The sequence below is a fragment of the Thunnus maccoyii genome, chromosome 1 (assembly GCF_910596095.1).
Source record: "Thunnus maccoyii chromosome 1, fThuMac1.1, whole genome shotgun sequence".
Classification (NCBI taxonomy): Eukaryota; Metazoa; Chordata; class Actinopteri; order Scombriformes; family Scombridae; genus Thunnus; species Thunnus maccoyii.
Genome location: NC_056533.1, coordinates 30,667,840 through 30,685,480, shown reverse-complemented (window position 1 = coordinate 30,685,480; position 17,641 = coordinate 30,667,840). Strand labels below are relative to the sequence as shown.

Sequence of the window (17,641 nt, the reverse complement as noted above, 5' to 3'; positions counted from 1 at the left end):
TCAGATGTTTTGTTTTGTGCAATACCACATCTCTGCTTACAGAATAAATAAACAAGTCCTCTCCAGGGGACACAGTGAGACAAAACCTTCACAAAGTCATGCACGAAACTGTGTTCGAGGGCATTAAGTTCAGTGAGGTTCGTGATGTGAGAAATCTTTGGAAACTGGAACTGCATGCAGTCATCTAAACACAATGTCTTAAACTTATGATGATTTTAACCGATCTCTCTCTCTCTCTCTTTTTTTAAAGGTTGTTCAATTAGTGGTTTGCATAATATGAATCACACTTCAAAAACTATAATCAAGTCTATTGAGAACATCCATATGGACGCTAAACGGAACATGACTGTTTTACCTTATCTATCCAAGCTTAGTGCCCCCTCTAGTGGGAGAATGGAGGCACTGTGGACCACTGATGTATGGGTGATGCATGAGGATCCAATATGAGTTTAGATGCACATCGATTCTGATATGTTACAATAGTCTTGATTTCTTATAAAGGTGCGAGTAGTTTTGTGGCACACACACTTAAACGCACACTGTTCTTGGTGATGATGCTTATAAACATGGGAGAGAATAACTATATTTTACTGCCAAACTGAAATAAGGTGCACATATAGCAGTGTAAAGGGGATGAAAATGTAGTTTAATGTAGTCTGCCTTGAGTTTGACCTTTATATGTCTGAAAAATTCAAAAACAGTCAGTATTTTCCACTTTTAATCGTTTTAATTCTGTCGCCTGGTCTTAGCGTTTCATTCTTTCTCTACCTTTTCCTTTTTTATTAGTAGTGCTCACATTTTTCTCATAATGTTTGATGCTTTGTCACATTTTAATTCCTATATTTTAATTGAATTATTATGATGAAAGGTCATAAATGACTCCAATGGATGCATTTTACGCACGCCTTACGCACGGTACATTATGTCGCAGGCTGAATGAGTTGTCTGGTTGGGAAAGATAAATATAAATTCATGTGAAGCCCCAACAATAAACCAGACTCCTGGGTTTGCTGCTGGATTCGGGATGCTTTAAGCGTATGTCTCATCCGACCAATAGTGGCTCAGCAGCGGAGCGACACACTTGTATAAAAGCACAACCTGGGCCAGCTGTCATTCTCAGAGGTGTGATGAAGACGACAATTCATGATTGTTCATTGAAAGGAGATAAATAGCTTCGACACTTTGGCATGGGGTGTCCGGGTTGTATTTTCGTCTAACCTGTGCGCGCAGTAGGAAGCCTAGTCTCCAACTTTAAAGATGGATGAAATATTTAACCACAGTGGAGCAGTGAACCGAAGTTCGCCCGGCGATGAGAAGTTCAGTTTCGAAGACATCGATGTCGGCGCAGACGGCACCCCCATCCTGAGGATACTCATCTCTGTGGTGTACTCTGTAGTTTGCGCAGTGGGTTTGGTGGGGAACTTGCTCGTCTTTTTCCTCATGAGGTTACGACAAGGTCGAAAGAGGTCCACCATCAATTTTTTCATCATCAACTTGGCAATAACAGACTTCCAGTTCGTGCTCACTTTGCCCTTCTGGGCTGTGGACACCGCGCTGGACTTCAGTTGGCCGTTTGGAGACGCCATGTGCAAAATCATCCTCTCAGTCACCGTGATGAACATGTATGCAAGCGTCTTTTTTCTCACTGCCATGAGTGTTACTCGTTACTTGTCTGTCGCCTCTGCTCTGAAGAAAAAATCTTACAGAAGGTCACGGTGTGTGAAGTGGGTTTGCGCGGTGCTGTGGGTGGCGGCAACCGTCGCCACAGCTCCAACAACTATCTTCTCCACTGTAACGGTGGTCGCTGGAGAAAAACTCTGTCTCCTCAAGTTCCCAGAGGGGCACGACTGGCTCGCCCTCTATCATATCCAGAAAATCTTGATAGCTTTTATCATCCCTATGCTCATAGTCTCTGTCAACTATCTGATGCTTCTGCGCTTCGTGAGACGTAGAAGTATGGACAGCAGCAACCCCAAACGGAGATCGAGAGTCACCAAATCTGTTGCTATAGTGGTTTTGTCCTTTTTCTGCTGCTGGATGCCAAACCATGCCATCACCTTTTGGGGCGTCTTGGTCAAATTTAACGCAGTCAACTGGGATAAGTCATATTACATGGTGCACACCTATGTGTTCCCTGTTACTGTGTGCTTGGCGCACGCAAACAGCTGCCTGAACCCGGTGCTTTACTGCCTGATGAGGCCAGAGATCAGGAAGATGCTCAGCGGTTTATTTTGGAGAGTTTCCACTCCATCCACCAACAAGGGCTGCGCGACGCGTTCTTTTACGCAGGGAGAAACTCAGGGAGTCGTGCCTCTCCAAATTATGGACAATGGAGAGTACACGCTGTCCATCATAGACCGTAAAGGCTTATCAAGCTCCAAAAAGATCATACACGCCTGATAACTTCAGCCTGGTGAAACATAGCTGCTGCTTTATAGGTCTGTTTTGTCCACCTGTAACCGTCATTACTCGTGCGTAATGCTTTCGCTAGCGTCCCAAATTTGAACATTTGAACGACACATTGTGTGGATACACACAGTGTGTTTGTCATCATGACATGGGATATATATGACAAATGTAATGTGGCTTTTATTGAATTCCTGCAAAGTTAGCCTACTTGTAGATTCCGTTGAGGGAATAAACCAACGTGTATTCAACTTCTTTCTTTTCTCTCTTTTGAAGTGCGGTTGCAAGCTATTGCCCCTTGTAATGTTAGTTTAATTGTATTGTTTGCCTTTATTTGATAGTGAGAAGCGACAGAAAAAAAGAGTGACTGCGACAAATGTGACACAAGGGAGAAAAACATCCCCGTCACACGGTGCATTTTAGAGCAGAGTCCTACAGAAGACTCCCAGCAAATCGTGGTGGGATTATATGATGTAAAAGCGCCTACAATGGAGATGGAGATTAAAATAGAATCACAAGGTTGATTACTATTCATGTACAGTCTGTAAAACCTGTCTGTAAATAAAGTCATTTTCTATCTGAGGTATTAAGTGGTTGTTGTTCTTTAACCCTTCTATTCCCTGCTTTTATACAAAAAACTAGGCTGTAGACGTCATGTGGGTGTAACTTGACAAAGCATCTTAATTTCTGAGGCATCAATAATGTGGTAAAATGATAGAAGATCCTCATCTGTAATTCATATTTTAGTATAAGCTTACATTATGTATATATTATACAGTATATTGTCACATACGCTTTTCTGTCTTCAATCATTGCTTTTATCTGTGAGTTAGTGTCATGCATTCACCATTGAGTTTGACACTTCAGCCCTGCACAACAAAAAACAAACTGAGAAATACTGCTCACCTAGATGGAGGCGAATAATGGATCAAATAAGATGTATATAAGTATATATTCATTTAGCTACAAATTCCTTTTAATCATGTGTTGCCTGCACTGCTATTAATGTAGAATTCATATTTAACATCAGCTCTATTCAAACACACAAGGTTTCTCAGGTAACTCGATAGAGAGGTTAACAAAGGTTGCAGAGATTCCAGTTGTCACTTGGCATTTAGGAGTGGTTCAGGTCCTCTTCAGATTGATTCTGCTAACAAAACACCGGGGAGCCCAAGGCTGAGTGAGTCTCCTGGCTGCAGGTGACTAGGACTGCTGCAAGGTTTGTGTGATAGTTAGTGTATGTCCCTTTCCCTTCTTCCTCTTTCTTGTGCCGTGAGGCACAAGAAATTATTTTTGTGTCCATGATGCTGCAGGGATAGTGTACAGTGGGTAATACAAAATGTCAGAAACCTAAGTCTTTTTCCTAAGCCACCATGGCCAGTACTCTCTTCAAAACACTTTCTTTTTGCACTGGATTTCAATAAAGCTACAGTCCCTAAAGTACAAATAATTCTCAGCACGGATCAATGGATGAAATTTGCTCAAACTCCAATAGCTGATTTATATGAAAGCTACAGGGGGAAAAAAACAGAAAGGGGACCTTGAGTTAAGATAAAAATAATGAATATAAACCATTGTCTACAGTACAGTTCAACCGTCATTCACAATGAAATGTTCTGGTGGTTTAAAAATTCAATCACATTTTTTGGACCACATAAATATGAAAATATTCACAAATACAACTTAAGTTGTAACTGATAGATGAAAAGGCCATTATTGTAAATATAGGCCTGTTTTATAAACATGGCAGAGTAAACAAAGCTTTACCTGAATCAGAGAACATTAATTTCATAGATTTAGTTGTTGTGTAGGGTTAGTCTCTACAAGAGATGACAGGTTCACAATTTTTCAAGACTGTCTTAAAACAACACTCAGGTGCCCAAATGAACATTGAAACAGGTTTTGCTTGCTGTAATCATTCTGTTCAGACTGATCATTAAAAGATCTTTCTTTGCACAAAACAAGGACTGTGGATTTTGTCCCCCATCACTTAGATTGTAACTGCATTATGAAGAGATCTTCTGATGGTCAGTATGAACAGGAGAAATGATTACAGCAAGCGAAACCTCCTTCAGTGCTCCTTTGAGCACCTGACTATTGTTTTAAGACAGACTTGAAAAACTGAACCTATCCTTTAAAACATTGTGGTGGAGGGCCTACACTTTATTTTATTATTGGATCAAAGGTTGTGCCTTTGGATTGCTAGATATGTTATTTGGACATATGTGATGCTCTTCTGTATAACCTCAGTGTACTGTTTTACTGAAGTTTTAGGGAAATACATAACACCATTAAACCTTCTTCATGACATTCCTCCATGATCTCTCCCTGACATTTGTAACCCTGTTTACATCGCACTGCTACATCTTCAGCTGTGACAGTTTCTTGTTCTTGGGCTTCGGACACAGATTTAAGGTTTGAGGTGTAAATACTAATTGTCATGGTAGGAGAGTCTGATTGCTTTGGCAGCAGATTGATGTGATTTACATTATGTACCTAACTTAGGATGTATCCTAACTTAGGATAGGATGTGACATTTTAATATTTATAGAGTGTACAGACATATGCAGTGTATGTCATACATGTACGCAACCTTCCACACAACTAAACTTAGAGAATGTGCTCCAGTCTTTTCTCTCTGAAGTTTGTTGTCCCTGATCTGAGAAGCATCTGCCTTTTTATTGAAACAGTCGGGTATTCTGAATTGTCATTACTGTACTTTTTTCAATGACACTTCAGGAAATTGTTCATGTTAATGTAACAAGAAATCATGCTGACAATCCTTACCAATCAGAGCACAACAATGCTATATCCTGAATCGCTCCTGTTTCCAAAGGTTTGGTCACCGAGCAGAAAAAATATAAGAAATCTTGGCTTGTATTTTGAGTTACTGCTCTTTTTTGATTTCAGTTTGATTAAACAATTTGTGTTGATCTTGATTTCTCATAACTAACACATTTGAATGACATTCAACACATATTCCATGTCTTTTAATCCACATTTGCTGCAGTTAGTAACAATGAAAATGTTATACATAATATCTTTGAACAAACAGAGCACAAAAATGAATCCATACTCTTTGATATACTGTATGTTTCATCTTTAGTCTATTTGTTCTGCCAGCATGTTTCCTAACATTTGTTGATATAAATTGCTGTGTTTTGTATGTTTGAATATATTGCTTTTCTTTAAGTCTTTGTGGCTCTGCTCTCTTTTTTCCCCTTGCTGAACCTTATTACATTTGGAGCTGCAACAATCTAATTTCCCCCTCAGGGATCAATATGTTTTCACCGTCAGTGGCAGATGGTTAGCATATGTCAGCTGGCTCAATCAAACCTCCACACAAATTACACTTTCACTAAAACACAAAACCCCATGGGAGCCTGTTTTTCATTGATTATAGTTATTTGTTTTATTTTTTGTTTACAGTAAGAGAACAACGCTAACAACCACTTACGTCAATTCTCATTTGATGTTTAATTAGATTTTTTTTTAAAGGTAATTAATGGCATTACACACCCAACACAGCCTGTAGATCTTAAAGGACCAGTGTGTAGAATTTAGTGCCATCTAGTGGTGAGGTTGCAGATTGCAACTGACTGAATATTGCTAAAACTGCTATCTTGCCCTCTCTCATACTCTTTAAGTCAGGAGTGGTAATTAGTGTCCACCTAATAAGAACCTGACTCCTCCTGTCTACATGTTGAAGTGTCCTTGGATTGGACAAGATACTGAAACCCAAATTGCTCCCAATGGTTCTGCCAGCACCTTGCACAGTATCTGTGTGTGAGTGTGTGCATGAATGTGAGTGTGAATGGGTGAATGAGCAGCAAAGACACTGTAAAGCACTCTGGATGAAAGCACTATATAAATGCAACCAATTACCATATACTGTATATAAAGAAGTCTGAGAAAAGAACCCTTTTGAGGTCCAAGCTAAGGTAACTCTAATGACATCACATGTCATTAGAGTTACCTTAGCTTGGACTCAACTTTCTAACAGAAACTTGCCTTACAAACTGGATGTATGGAGTTTAAAAGCCATAGCAGAGAGGGTCTACCAAAACACTCTAGGGACCTCCTGTCAGGTCCTCTACTTCTGCCTAGCTGGCAGCCCATCTCCCCTTCCCTTTCCCTCTGTGTGTGTGTGTGTGTGCTTGATTGCAGGAGTGAAGTCAGGTGTGCAGAGTCAGGCCACCAGCTGCCAGCCATTATCATCATCCTGCTCTGCTTCAAATACCTGGTTTCTACCTCAGTACTCCGCCAGATTGTAAACTCAGTTATACTGTTAGTCATGTTTCAGCTCTTTAAAACTCATTACCTGTCAAAGCTTTTGCTGATTCTTATTTTCCTCTGCCTGCAGCATCCCCCGTCCTGCCTCTGTCCCTCTCCTGTTCTGCCTTGCCCTGCTCAGCTCACTGCTCCTCTCTCAGCCTCTGATTCTGGCTGCCAGCCTCAACCTCCCCCTCAGTTCCTCCTCACCCAGCCTCTGGTTCCCCCCCTGGCCACAAAGACTCTGCTGCTCCATTTTTCCGATACGACATCAGGTTGTTAATAAGTTATTCCCAGTTCCAAACCCTTGCCTTTGCCTCTGTGTTCTGTACTTGGGTTCTCTGTACTAGTCCCATAACACCTTCACAGGAATGCAGCTGCTCTCTTGCCTCTCCAGGCTTTCTTTCTGCAGGTCAAAGTCATCATACAGGTGTTCATTAAAAAGTTTTGCATTTGTCAACATATACAATGTTTTATTTGTAGGCGTATTACAGCTCTTCACACCTCATCAAACAGGACAAACTGACATTCATTGGTAACACCAAGAGGGTGTTGACACACTGTAAGCAATGTGCATTTACTGGACTCACTTTTATGGCATCTAAACATAATTTTGATACAGTTCTTTGTTAAAAATATCCAGGTTGGCTGCAGTATTTTATGCACACCTTTTGTTCTGATGCAATGCATGTTAAAAAGCATGCAACTGTCTCAAAACAAGTTCAGTAACCTTAAGCTGACTTGTTTTAATTTGCCTTGTTGCCTATGTTACAAAGTAATGCCATAAACCACGTGGAAATACTGAAAACCATTATAATATTTGAAAGGGTATAAAAAAGGTACTTGACTATTTACAAAATTCAAGTTAATTTGTACAAAGTAAAAGTGCATCAAATGTTGAAAGATCATCCTGCATGTTTTCCAGGATGAAAATATTAAAAGAAAAAGATTGAACTCCAAGGAGGAGGATGCATGTTTAGAAGATTCTTCTTTGTAGCAAAAGATCAAGAAAAGTCTTTGTAAGTTAAACATCATCAATCTTCTTTGTACTCTGGTGGCTTTAGTTAAGTTTTGTTTTGTCATAAATTATTATGCAAGTCAACTGAAAGTGTTGCAGATAAAATCTTTTAAACATCGAATTCAATATACAGTAAAATATCTTTACATTTGCGGAAGCTTTTGGGTGGCGAGTCACCCTTGAGGTTTTTCATGTATTTCAAAATTTATCATAAGAGTTAAATAAATACACATCAGGAAGAGACAAAAGAGTGTTTGGCTACTGCATGCCTCAAGGGCAAATTGCAGCCTGAAATTCTTGGAACAGTTCGTTCAAAGCTCGCTCTATTCTTCTTTTTAAACGGCCAGAAAAAGCGCTAGAACTCCAGCCGGTAGCCAAGAAATGGAGAGCTCCAAGATCTGTAAAGGGACGGCATCAAGGGCAGTGGAATACATAAAAAAGAAAGCCCTTATGTCGTAACAGTGCAGAAATGCTAAGTGAGTGTGACAGTGCTGACTCTCGGGCGTCAGGGGGTCGTGGCGTGGGACAGATCCAGTGCACTGAACAAGCCTTGCCTCAGCGATCATGCGGGGCTGTCTACACGGTGCCACTGTGGTGTTGGGGAACAGGGGGAGGTGGGTTGGTCCCTGAGTGTCGGGTCCCCTGTGGAAAAGGTGTCTGGTCGGGGCCCTTAGCCTGCGTTACCGTTCTTCAGCCACTTTCCCGTTTGCCTCCTGCTCGTCCTCGTCTCTCCGCTTCTGCCTCTGGAAGAAGCCGAGCTGAGAGGAAGAGAAATTAGATTTAAAAAAAAATACAGTTTAACAAAATATGAAATTTGTGTTTTCAGAGCATTTACAACTTCAGAACCAAACATGTTGGTACTGAATTTAGCAGGGAACAAATTTCCTGATAATATCAAGTCCACCCCAACTTTAACCACTTTAAAATCTTAAATTTTCTCAACTGTACTTTTATTAACTTGATTCGATTTGGACAATTAATTACTGCACTGTAACAGCATAGAAACTATGTTCTTTCTCTACAATTTTTGTCCATTTTGACAGTGTCTGAAAGATGCAACAGGGAAGCTTAAGAGCGAAGCTGACATGATTTTAGAATTTACATATGTATATACACAGACTTCCTGTTGTGCGTGTGTACATTCATGCATACCCACAGAAAAAGGGTTACTTTTGGATTATTTTTTTCTCTGCAGAGACTGTAAATCTATAAATAAACAGATTATGGGTGTATATGTCTGTATGCATATGTGTGTGTAGATAAATCTGTACCGTAGATATTTAGAAGATACACATGTTTGTATATTATATTTATTTTGATGATTCTTTTGCCCATAGGTGGTGGCAGTGGGGTTAGTGGGAAGGTTTTGGAGATTGGGGTTGTGGCAACAGGTTGGAGAAATGATCTGCATCTCTGTTTACACTATGATGTAATACAGTCCTTTAATATAATATGTTTATGCGGTATATTCAAGTTAACTGTTAGGCATCTACCAGTGAATATTCTTGTAATAACAACTGCAAAGAAAGTCATTTCCATGTATGTGACATGTGGTCAAAAGCTTCTTGTGAACATGTGCATATCTATGTCAAAGCTCAGCCCAGCGTAAAGCAAGACTATAAACTCTGATCGCCTGGAGTGAGATTGTGTTTTACTCAATGGCTCCTGTGTTGACCATAAATGTGAGGCTGCCTTTATTGCCTGTTTGACCTTTTACCTCAAAATGAGCTTCTACATACAGTGGAGTTGCACCATTAGTTCTCCAACTAGAAAATGTCCATGTGCAGGAAAATCAGATGGAGTAAATGTTTCATCTTGTCATTCTTTCTCTGTACAATTATTTAGCCAAACTTCCCTTTTCAAGGTATGTGGCACAGTCATAAAATATATATATCTTTATCAATATGAACACAATTCAAGGTGTTTGAGAAATATTAGAAATATATTAGACTAATGGTTATCAAGAAAATTGTGAAAGTCAGATGTGGGTGTTTTAATCTTTGTCTACAAGCTTTGTTTTATTCTCTACCAGAGGGTGGCAGTCTAACCCTATGCTGAAGTACTGCCGTGACTATAGTTCAGGTTTAAATGGGACAAATGAAGAAAATAACTTGAAATGTAGCAGAGAGACAGTTAGTGTGGTAAATGCTACTCCCTACTGTACTCTACCACTTAAAATCATCAGCACAGAGACACAGTTGATCAGCTACAGTTCAAGACGGACATAAAGTGGGTCTTCATGTAATTACCTATAATGATTCTGTTTTCTTTTTACCTAATGACTAGTAATTGTACATGACATAATGACTTACCTTCCATAGAGCAAGACTGAGCAGGGCTAACAATAAGAGTCCTCCCAGCGTGCTACCAACAATAATCCAGGTCGGGATTCTGTAATCTCCTTCCTTCCTGATCTCCAGTATTATCTGTCAGACAAGATAAGACAATATGCATTCATAAAACCTAATTTATTTTTGAAATACATACAGAATTCAGTCTGCTATCGTATTTGTTTTTTTGTACCTCTGACAGTGTAATGTGTATTAGACACTGAATATACTAAAGAGCCGCGACATTCACAGACAGTAATTATAATGATTTAATTATTTATACACAAAACTAGACATTTTGTACAGCAGTTATATTCTTGTTAACTTCCTTGTTAACTATCTCCCTTCAAGAACACTGCAATCATCTGCTGCTGGTTTATTGGAGATTCCCAGCAACAGACAAAAGAAAATCAGGGATGCAGCCTTTGTCAATTACGCCCCAAAACTATGGAACACATTACCAATAGATATCGGGGAAGCCAGCTTGCTAGATATTGTTAAAAGAAAGCTAAAAAAACTTACTTCTTCATATTAGCCTTTAACTAACTTTTGTCTCTGTCTGCTGCATTTTATACATTCTATGTATTCTATGTTTTAACTTCATTTTTATTTTATTTTACTAATTTATTTTATTTTGTTATTTTATTTTGCTATGTGTTCCTTTTTCACTTTACTTTATCCTCTTATGTGCATTCACGTTTTTCTGTTCATTTTATGCCATTTATGTCTTTCTCGATGTGAAGCACTTGGTGCATGTAATTTCTTTTGCTGTAAAGCACTTTGAGCTGCATTTTTTTTGTATAAAAGTTGCTATACAAATAAAGTTATTATTATTATTATTATATTCAGGACATGGACACTCATAGGATTTTAATTTCTAATGAAAGAGATCTAAAACTGTCTAAAACAGAAATGAAAACTTTGAACATATACTGTACATTTAAAAGATGAATCATTAATTGCAAGGCAGGACTGCTGACATCAGAATTGCATTATATCTAAATTCCAATCCACTTTTTCACAATCATAATATATTTAAATCTCTAAAAGTAATCGGTATGCACTCATTGACCAAAACACAAAAAAGGACACTGCATGACTGTCTGCACTGGCCAATAGATGGCAGCAAAGATTAGTATATCAGAGCAGACCTCTACATGTTGTGCTGCTGGTCCTTTCGGTCCCTGAGCACCACACAGAACGTGTGCTCCAATGCCAACTTTTCCTGTGTGATTCTACAATGCTTCAGTTGTGCAGTGCTCTGCTAAACTGTATTAGAAACCACTGCTGCTTTATCACAAAGTTGGCACTGTAGCAAAACATATTATTGTTAAGTGCCTTACATTACATATATTTTACTATCTGAATACTTTAAACCCATTAAATTCAGTTCTAAAGACAAGGCTTCTGAAACATAAAACAGTGTATTCACACACGGATAAGATATAAAAGGATCAGACAGGGGTTAAATCTGATCAAATTATGATGCTTCCAGAACTCAGATTTGAGTCAGGTCAAACCCGGGACAGAGGCAGTTTATAGCATTAGTTGTTGTTGACTCACATGTCTGACAGGCCTCTCTTCATGTAGAAACATGCGGCTGGAGGAGGGGAGCTCCACTGATGCACTGATTACCAGTTCCAGGATTTTAAACTTCAGCTGAATAGGAAAATCAAAACAGGATGCCATTTTTTGCAAACACATCACACAGCTGAAAGACAACAAAGTTGTCATTGCTACGGAATCAAAATAGAATAACAAAGAGATTGCATGCATGTATGTTGTTATTAAGTTGGGGAAATTTGCAACATCATGCATATTTTGGATTTAATACTCACTGCGTGTAAGGTATCTATTCGTAGAGCTCCTGTGATTCTAACTGCAATTTCTCTGTAGGAGGCCACATTGACTGTGCATTGGATTGGCAGAGTTAAGGTGTTGGATCGGTTCTGTGTGAACACAGTCAGAGAAAAGTTATCTTAGAAGGTGTTTAAAAAAATCTACTTTGGGAATGAATTTGGTTGGTTTGTACTTTACCAAGCGGGAGAAACGTGAAAGGTCCTCAGGTGATGCTCTGCTCTGTGCCACATGCTGCGGTGGTAAACAGCGCGTACCGTCTTTCTGATGTGTGACATGAGAGTAAAAATATCCGTTAATATATCTACAGAGCAAGAGTGATAAGTTGGAGGCATTAAATTAAAACCGAGCATTACAGTAATACTGCTCTGGAATTGAAGTTGAATGTTTTGAGAAATATAAGAAGATAAATATCAATCTTATGCCATTAAATAGCCGGGGTCGGGAGGTGCTTAGCTTAGCTTAGCATGAAGACTGGAAGCAGAGGGAAATAGCTAGCCTGGCTCTGTCCAAAGTTTAAAAATAGGCCTACCAACACCTCTACAGCTGTCTTATTTACAAGAGTTCAAACAATTTCTGTACTAGTTCTTTAACTAGCATTAACTAGCTAACACTAGACCAACTAGCTCTTTAAAGCGAGCTTATGTGACTTCAGCTGAGCAACCACAACTGTGGTCTCATGTGTATTGAATTGAGCAGAGGTGTGTTTTATTGTTTAAGGAGTCAACTTTTCATTTGCAAGAAGAAAAATCTCCTATTATTCTTTCAAAAGTGACATATTGTCACTTTAAATCACCGACACTCACCTGGTCAATATGAAAGTCAGATATCTGCAGGAGTTGGTTCCCATTTTTTGTCATTTCTGGGACTTCAATGTTGAGCTGCAGATCCTTTACTGGAAAGTAGCCAAGGTTCTGGATCTGAGAGGCAAAAAGGAGTAACTTGTGTAGATTATCTCCCAGCTGTGTTTTCCTCTACAGTAAATGATGATACAAGTAAGTTCTGATAAATTTAGCCCTCACCTGAAAAGTGAAGTTGAAAGGAGGACCAATAACTCCGGGCTCTTCCAGTGACAACTCTGATTTGATCTCATACCGAGTCGGATTTGAATCCCTTTTGAAGGTAAAGAATAAACGTGAACATGTTATATGTGAGAGGCACTTATTTTCCACTTATCTTGGCTTTAAAGCATATGTTGTGCAATCAAGTACATGATAACAAAATCCCCATTTCAGTTACAGTCTCTGCAACTCATTTTCCCACACTGATATTTCTCAACATTTCCCAGATGCCATTAAATCACTTTGTTCCAGCTGCTTGTACTTCTAAGTTCACTGTTTCCAAAATCATCACAATTGATACAGCACAGCAACATGCATTGTTTGGTAAGTTATAACAAAATGACATACCTGGTGAAGAGAAGGTCCCCTTCATATTTCAGTGAGTAATAGATATCATTGAAATTATCAGCTGTGCTCGTTTCCTCACCATCACTGTGAACAGAACAAGATAAAAATAGTCAAAGAATGAGAAAAAGTTGAAATAATAGGGACAAGCCAGTTAAAATATTTTTCTTTGACACTTCCTGTATTTTTTCCTATTTTTTTTGAGGGGGCGAATTGGTGCTTGGTTATTTGATGGATTTTTTTTGTTGCTCGTTAGCACCAGTAAGGAAAATAAAAACAGTTAAGGACAGACCTCTCTACATGCAGTGAAGAAACTTATTTTAGATGTAGATGTAGATGTTAACACTTTTACAATACAGATAAGGGTTTAAACTTGTGTCCACACCTGCTGGCCTCCAGGATGACCCTGACGTGATCTAAGAAGATAGTACGGCTGAACTCAAACTCCAGACGAAAAGATACCTACACAAAAGAGAGAATAAAGTTTAGAAGAAAAAAAAAATCACTCATTAATTGTATGGCTATAAAATAATCCCATCTTTTATACAGCAAATCTTTTCTATAGAAGCAAGATAAAATCATTGTGTCTTCAATGTTCACCTGTATATCACCATCACATCTTTATGACATGAACACTGAGACACGGGTCAGGAGCTTCTTTTGACCCCATATGCTACTGTATATACGCTTTTCCAACACCAAAGGTCCTGCATTATGGATTAAGGAGTAAAGCCTGCAATAACCTGCCATAAGTCCCAGGCTTTGACCCAGAGGCAAACTGCGGCACAGTTGCTGCTGCTTAAAGAGAGCCAGGGAATTTCCCCTTAGTTTAGGACAATGCCCTAAATACAAATCAACATGACTACATGCACACACGCACACGCACACACGCACACACACACACGCACACACACACACACACATAGAAGGAGAAGAAAGGAGACAGAGAGGAACAGAGGAGGCAACCACTTCTGTAAGAAAATGGAAAGCAATTGAGGAATCCTAAACAAAAACACTGAGAACCCAAGTCTACATGCAAAGGCAGGGGAGAGGAGAGGAGTGGAGAGGAGAGGAGTGAGGGGAGAAGAGGAAAGGAGAGGAGAGTAGAGGAGAGGAGTGAGGGGAAAGGAGAGGAGAAGAGAGGAGAGGAAAGGGGAGGAGAGGAGAGGAGAAGAGAGGAGAGGAGAGGAGTGAGCGGAGAAGAGAGGAGAGGAGAGGTGAGGAGAGGAGAGGAGAGAAGAGAAGAGCAGAGAAGAGAAGAGAAGATGAGAGAGGAGAAGAGAGGAGAAGAGAAGAGAAGAGAAGAGAAGAGAAGAGCAGAGGAGGATTGATTGGCAGGAGAAAGCAAACCAAGCACAGCAGAGCGGAGCGTTGTTTACAGTCCTCCATGCCATAATGAAATCCTGACGGATTCCGTCTGGCCAAAGAGGAATGCATAACAAGGTCTACTGTAGCTCCCCTCCTCCATATAGACTGACTCATCCCTGATATTGCACATGCATAAATGATGACCTCTTCTCATATAATCATGTCCAGGCTGTGGAAAATGACCCTTGTCCGCTTTTGTTTTGTATGTCCTAGAAAAGGAGGTTGATGTTTTTTTTTCCAGCCTGTTTTCAAAAGAACTGGGTGAATCTAAATGACGTTCATTAGGAAGAAAGTTAGATGAAAACACACAGAAAAATGCACAAACACACACACGCATGCAAGTGGTATGGGTTTGGAAGACACGATGGGTCCGTGGCTAGAGGAAATTGTGTGCCAGCATAGTTGAACATGGAAATTCAGACAGAGCATGAAGCTCTTCTTCCTCTTCTGGGTTGATGCCGTCTGCCCTTCTCCTTAAGCCACATTCACTGTCAATAATTAATTGCAATAACTAGCCTTCATTATTTCTGCATACACCCACAAGAACCAACAATCAACTTGTACACAAATTATGTCAAGGTATGTTTTTTTTTTTGTAGTAGTAGTAAAGTTTATACCGTAACACATGCTAGTTTTACACAGGTCAAGAGAAACTGTAAAAAGTAATAGCAAGAACGATAACTGGCTACTTTAAAAAGCTTGCCCTGAAGTCCCTACATCCCTCCAGCTAAACAGCGGTTTGCGCTGGTTTGGCAGCAGCACCGGTGTACAATCAGCCTTGTTTAACCCCGTGCCACATTTTTAAAAGGCTTTCGACCAGAGCAGATTAGCCTTGTGGCTCTGGATGCTATTCAGACTGAATGAGTGGGTATGAATCACTCAGTGAGTTTTACAGGGTGACCAGAGTCCTCTTGGTTCAGTTGTTGGGGAGCATTACAGAGAAATGTGGTGATGTTGTCGTTGCCCAGGAGATGACTGCTGTTTGCGATAATGACGTGGTCAGGACATTACATAGACTCTTTCAATCACCTTCAGTACTTCATTCCCACAGACTTTGTCAGCAGACTTTGTATGAGTACAGAAACCGTGAGAGACATTTGTTCAGGGGATAACTGGCTATTTTATAATCTGCTCTCTGTTTAATAGCTTTTAATTGAACAATGTGATGTACCATTGGTTTCATCCCTATCAAAGTTAATTCAAACATCACCCTCTTAAAAATAAAATTGATGCCTTGCTGTAAAATACACAGGAAAGCATGGGGTCTCATAAATATTGCTGACATTACAAGCCTGTGGAAAAGCTTGGGAACAGCAGAATTGAACGTGAGAATCAGTAACAGATGACAGAGAGAAACTTTCACTCAGCCTCACCTGGTGCAAAGGCTAAAGGGCTGAGAAAAAGTTTTTAATGGCCAAGGAAGAAGGCTCCTCTGGTCTATTTACCTTATTATTTAGATATATATTGATAATAATATGATAAAAATCAAATGGGATAGAGGAAAAAGGTATTACTTTACTGATTTTCATGTCTTAACAAGGGACAGTTAATAAAACTTATAGTAAACTTATAGTAAATGCTGTAAAAACACTTTAAAATCACTAACTTTTAAGTAGGTTTTAAGTTACACCAATATGTTTTTGTGGCAGTGACAGCACAGCCTAGAATGTCAAACAGATGAAAAGTCTTCAGGTTCAATCTTGACCTCAGGAACACACATCTGTGATAACATATTCAAAGGTTCACTTACTGGCTTTTCCAGCAGCTTTTGACCATATTCTACAGCCTTCTACAATGAATGGAACTTGCTTGCATGTCATCACGTCATAACAAGTGGTTGTACATGGTATATGGTCATATATCTGGTGACTTAAGTTTTGTACTTACGGTAGGTCATGTGATGACACATAGGGAAGTTTTCACTGAGGAAGGCTATGGGGTACGGTCAAAAGCAGCGGAAAATGCTAATAAGCAAACATTAAGTTTTACCATGTCAAAAATCTACAGTTAAAAATTTCCAATTTAAAAGACTGATCATTCAGATTTAAAGGTGATCAGCTGGCGATAATTTTTCTTCTTGTTGCCAACAAATTCCATGAAAACACCAACAGCGCATTAATCAGTCTCTCAGTACTTTCCCACCTCCTCAGTCTGTTTATGGCACTCAGCCACAAGCCAATTTGTTCCTACTGAAGACATAAATCTGTAAAAATGGGTCTCAAATATACACTTTCATTTAAAAAAGGCTACAAAAAGCTGGGGGTTGTAGTTTTATTAATCATTACTGAAATAGGAGTAAATAGCGCATTTGTTAGGAACTATTTTAAGCTGCAGATTTATTGTTCTAGTTAGTATTTACAGCAGCAGGATGATATAATGAAGGTCTATGGCACAGAGGAATAAACTCTATCAGGATTTAGCAAAACAGGATAAATACATTGTTGATTTTGGTCTATGTGTGGGATTTGTTGATAGTAAAAAAAATAAAATATCACCACTAAACCTTTAAATATCAGTACTATAGCAGTATGTAAAATCTCTTGTATAAATAACAGGTGCATATAGAAGTCAGCATTGTGTTAATATACAGCCTTCTTTATTGCTGTGGCTAATGAAAATATATAATCTTTTTGATTCAAAATTCATTCATTTCACACTTCCTGCTCTGACTGTATAATAACTTTGAGTTAAACTTTGAGATCTACAAGTTTGAGAGCATTCAAGAAACACAATGTAACTGGTCTGGACAACTACAGCACACATCCCCATCACACTGTGCTCTGCATGGGCCAAACGCCATGACTGTAAATAATGTTAATCTTAATCTCATGTCATTAAACTCATGTCATATTAAGTTTATTAGAGACCAAGTCATAAATGTATTAAAGTTGCTTCCTATAAGCAATGTTTATAGTTTGCAAGCTAAATACAGGAGAAGTTTTAGTGATGACACTGTGGATCTTTATGTCAGAAAACAGAATGAA

The 17,641-nt window shown here is 39.1% G+C and overlaps 2 protein-coding genes across 3 annotated transcripts in view; one reads left to right on the top strand and one right to left on the bottom strand.

Moving 5' to 3' along the window:
- The first annotated feature begins 1,067 nt into the window (after positions 1-1,067).
- Positions 1,068-2,966, top strand: LOC121899781 (relaxin-3 receptor 1-like). The gene is made up of 2 exons (XM_042415506.1): positions 1,068-2,438; positions 2,748-2,966. The coding sequence occupies exon 1, from the start codon at positions 1,258-1,260 to the stop codon at positions 2,398-2,400; it is 1,143 nt and encodes a 380-aa protein (XP_042271440.1). The 5' UTR covers positions 1,068-1,257; the 3' UTR covers positions 2,401-2,438; positions 2,748-2,966.
- A 3,574-nt stretch (positions 2,967-6,540) lies between these two features.
- Positions 6,541-17,641, bottom strand: part of itga11a (integrin, alpha 11a) — a 71,973-nt gene continuing 60,872 nt past the window's right edge. For both annotated transcript variants that reach the window (XM_042422024.1, XM_042421947.1), the window contains 9 exons: positions 13,675-13,751; positions 13,293-13,376; positions 12,906-12,996; positions 12,690-12,803; positions 12,064-12,147; positions 11,865-11,975; positions 11,590-11,685; positions 10,009-10,122; positions 6,541-8,454 (listed from right to left, as the gene is read on the bottom strand). In XM_042422024.1, coding sequence (XP_042277958.1) covers positions 8,377-8,454; positions 10,009-10,122; positions 11,590-11,685; positions 11,865-11,975; positions 12,064-12,147; positions 12,690-12,803; positions 12,906-12,996; positions 13,293-13,376; positions 13,675-13,751 — 849 coding nt within the window. In that variant the 3' untranslated portion in view covers positions 6,541-8,376. The remainder of the gene's footprint in view (positions 8,455-10,008; positions 10,123-11,589; positions 11,686-11,864; positions 11,976-12,063; positions 12,148-12,689; positions 12,804-12,905; positions 12,997-13,292; positions 13,377-13,674; positions 13,752-17,641) is intronic.

Bases quoted from the DNA above. Each gene is read 5' to 3' on its own strand.
- LOC121899781 (XM_042415506.1), top strand. From the start codon at position 1,258: ATGGATGAAATATTTAACCACAGTGGAGCAGTGAACCGAAGTTCGCCC.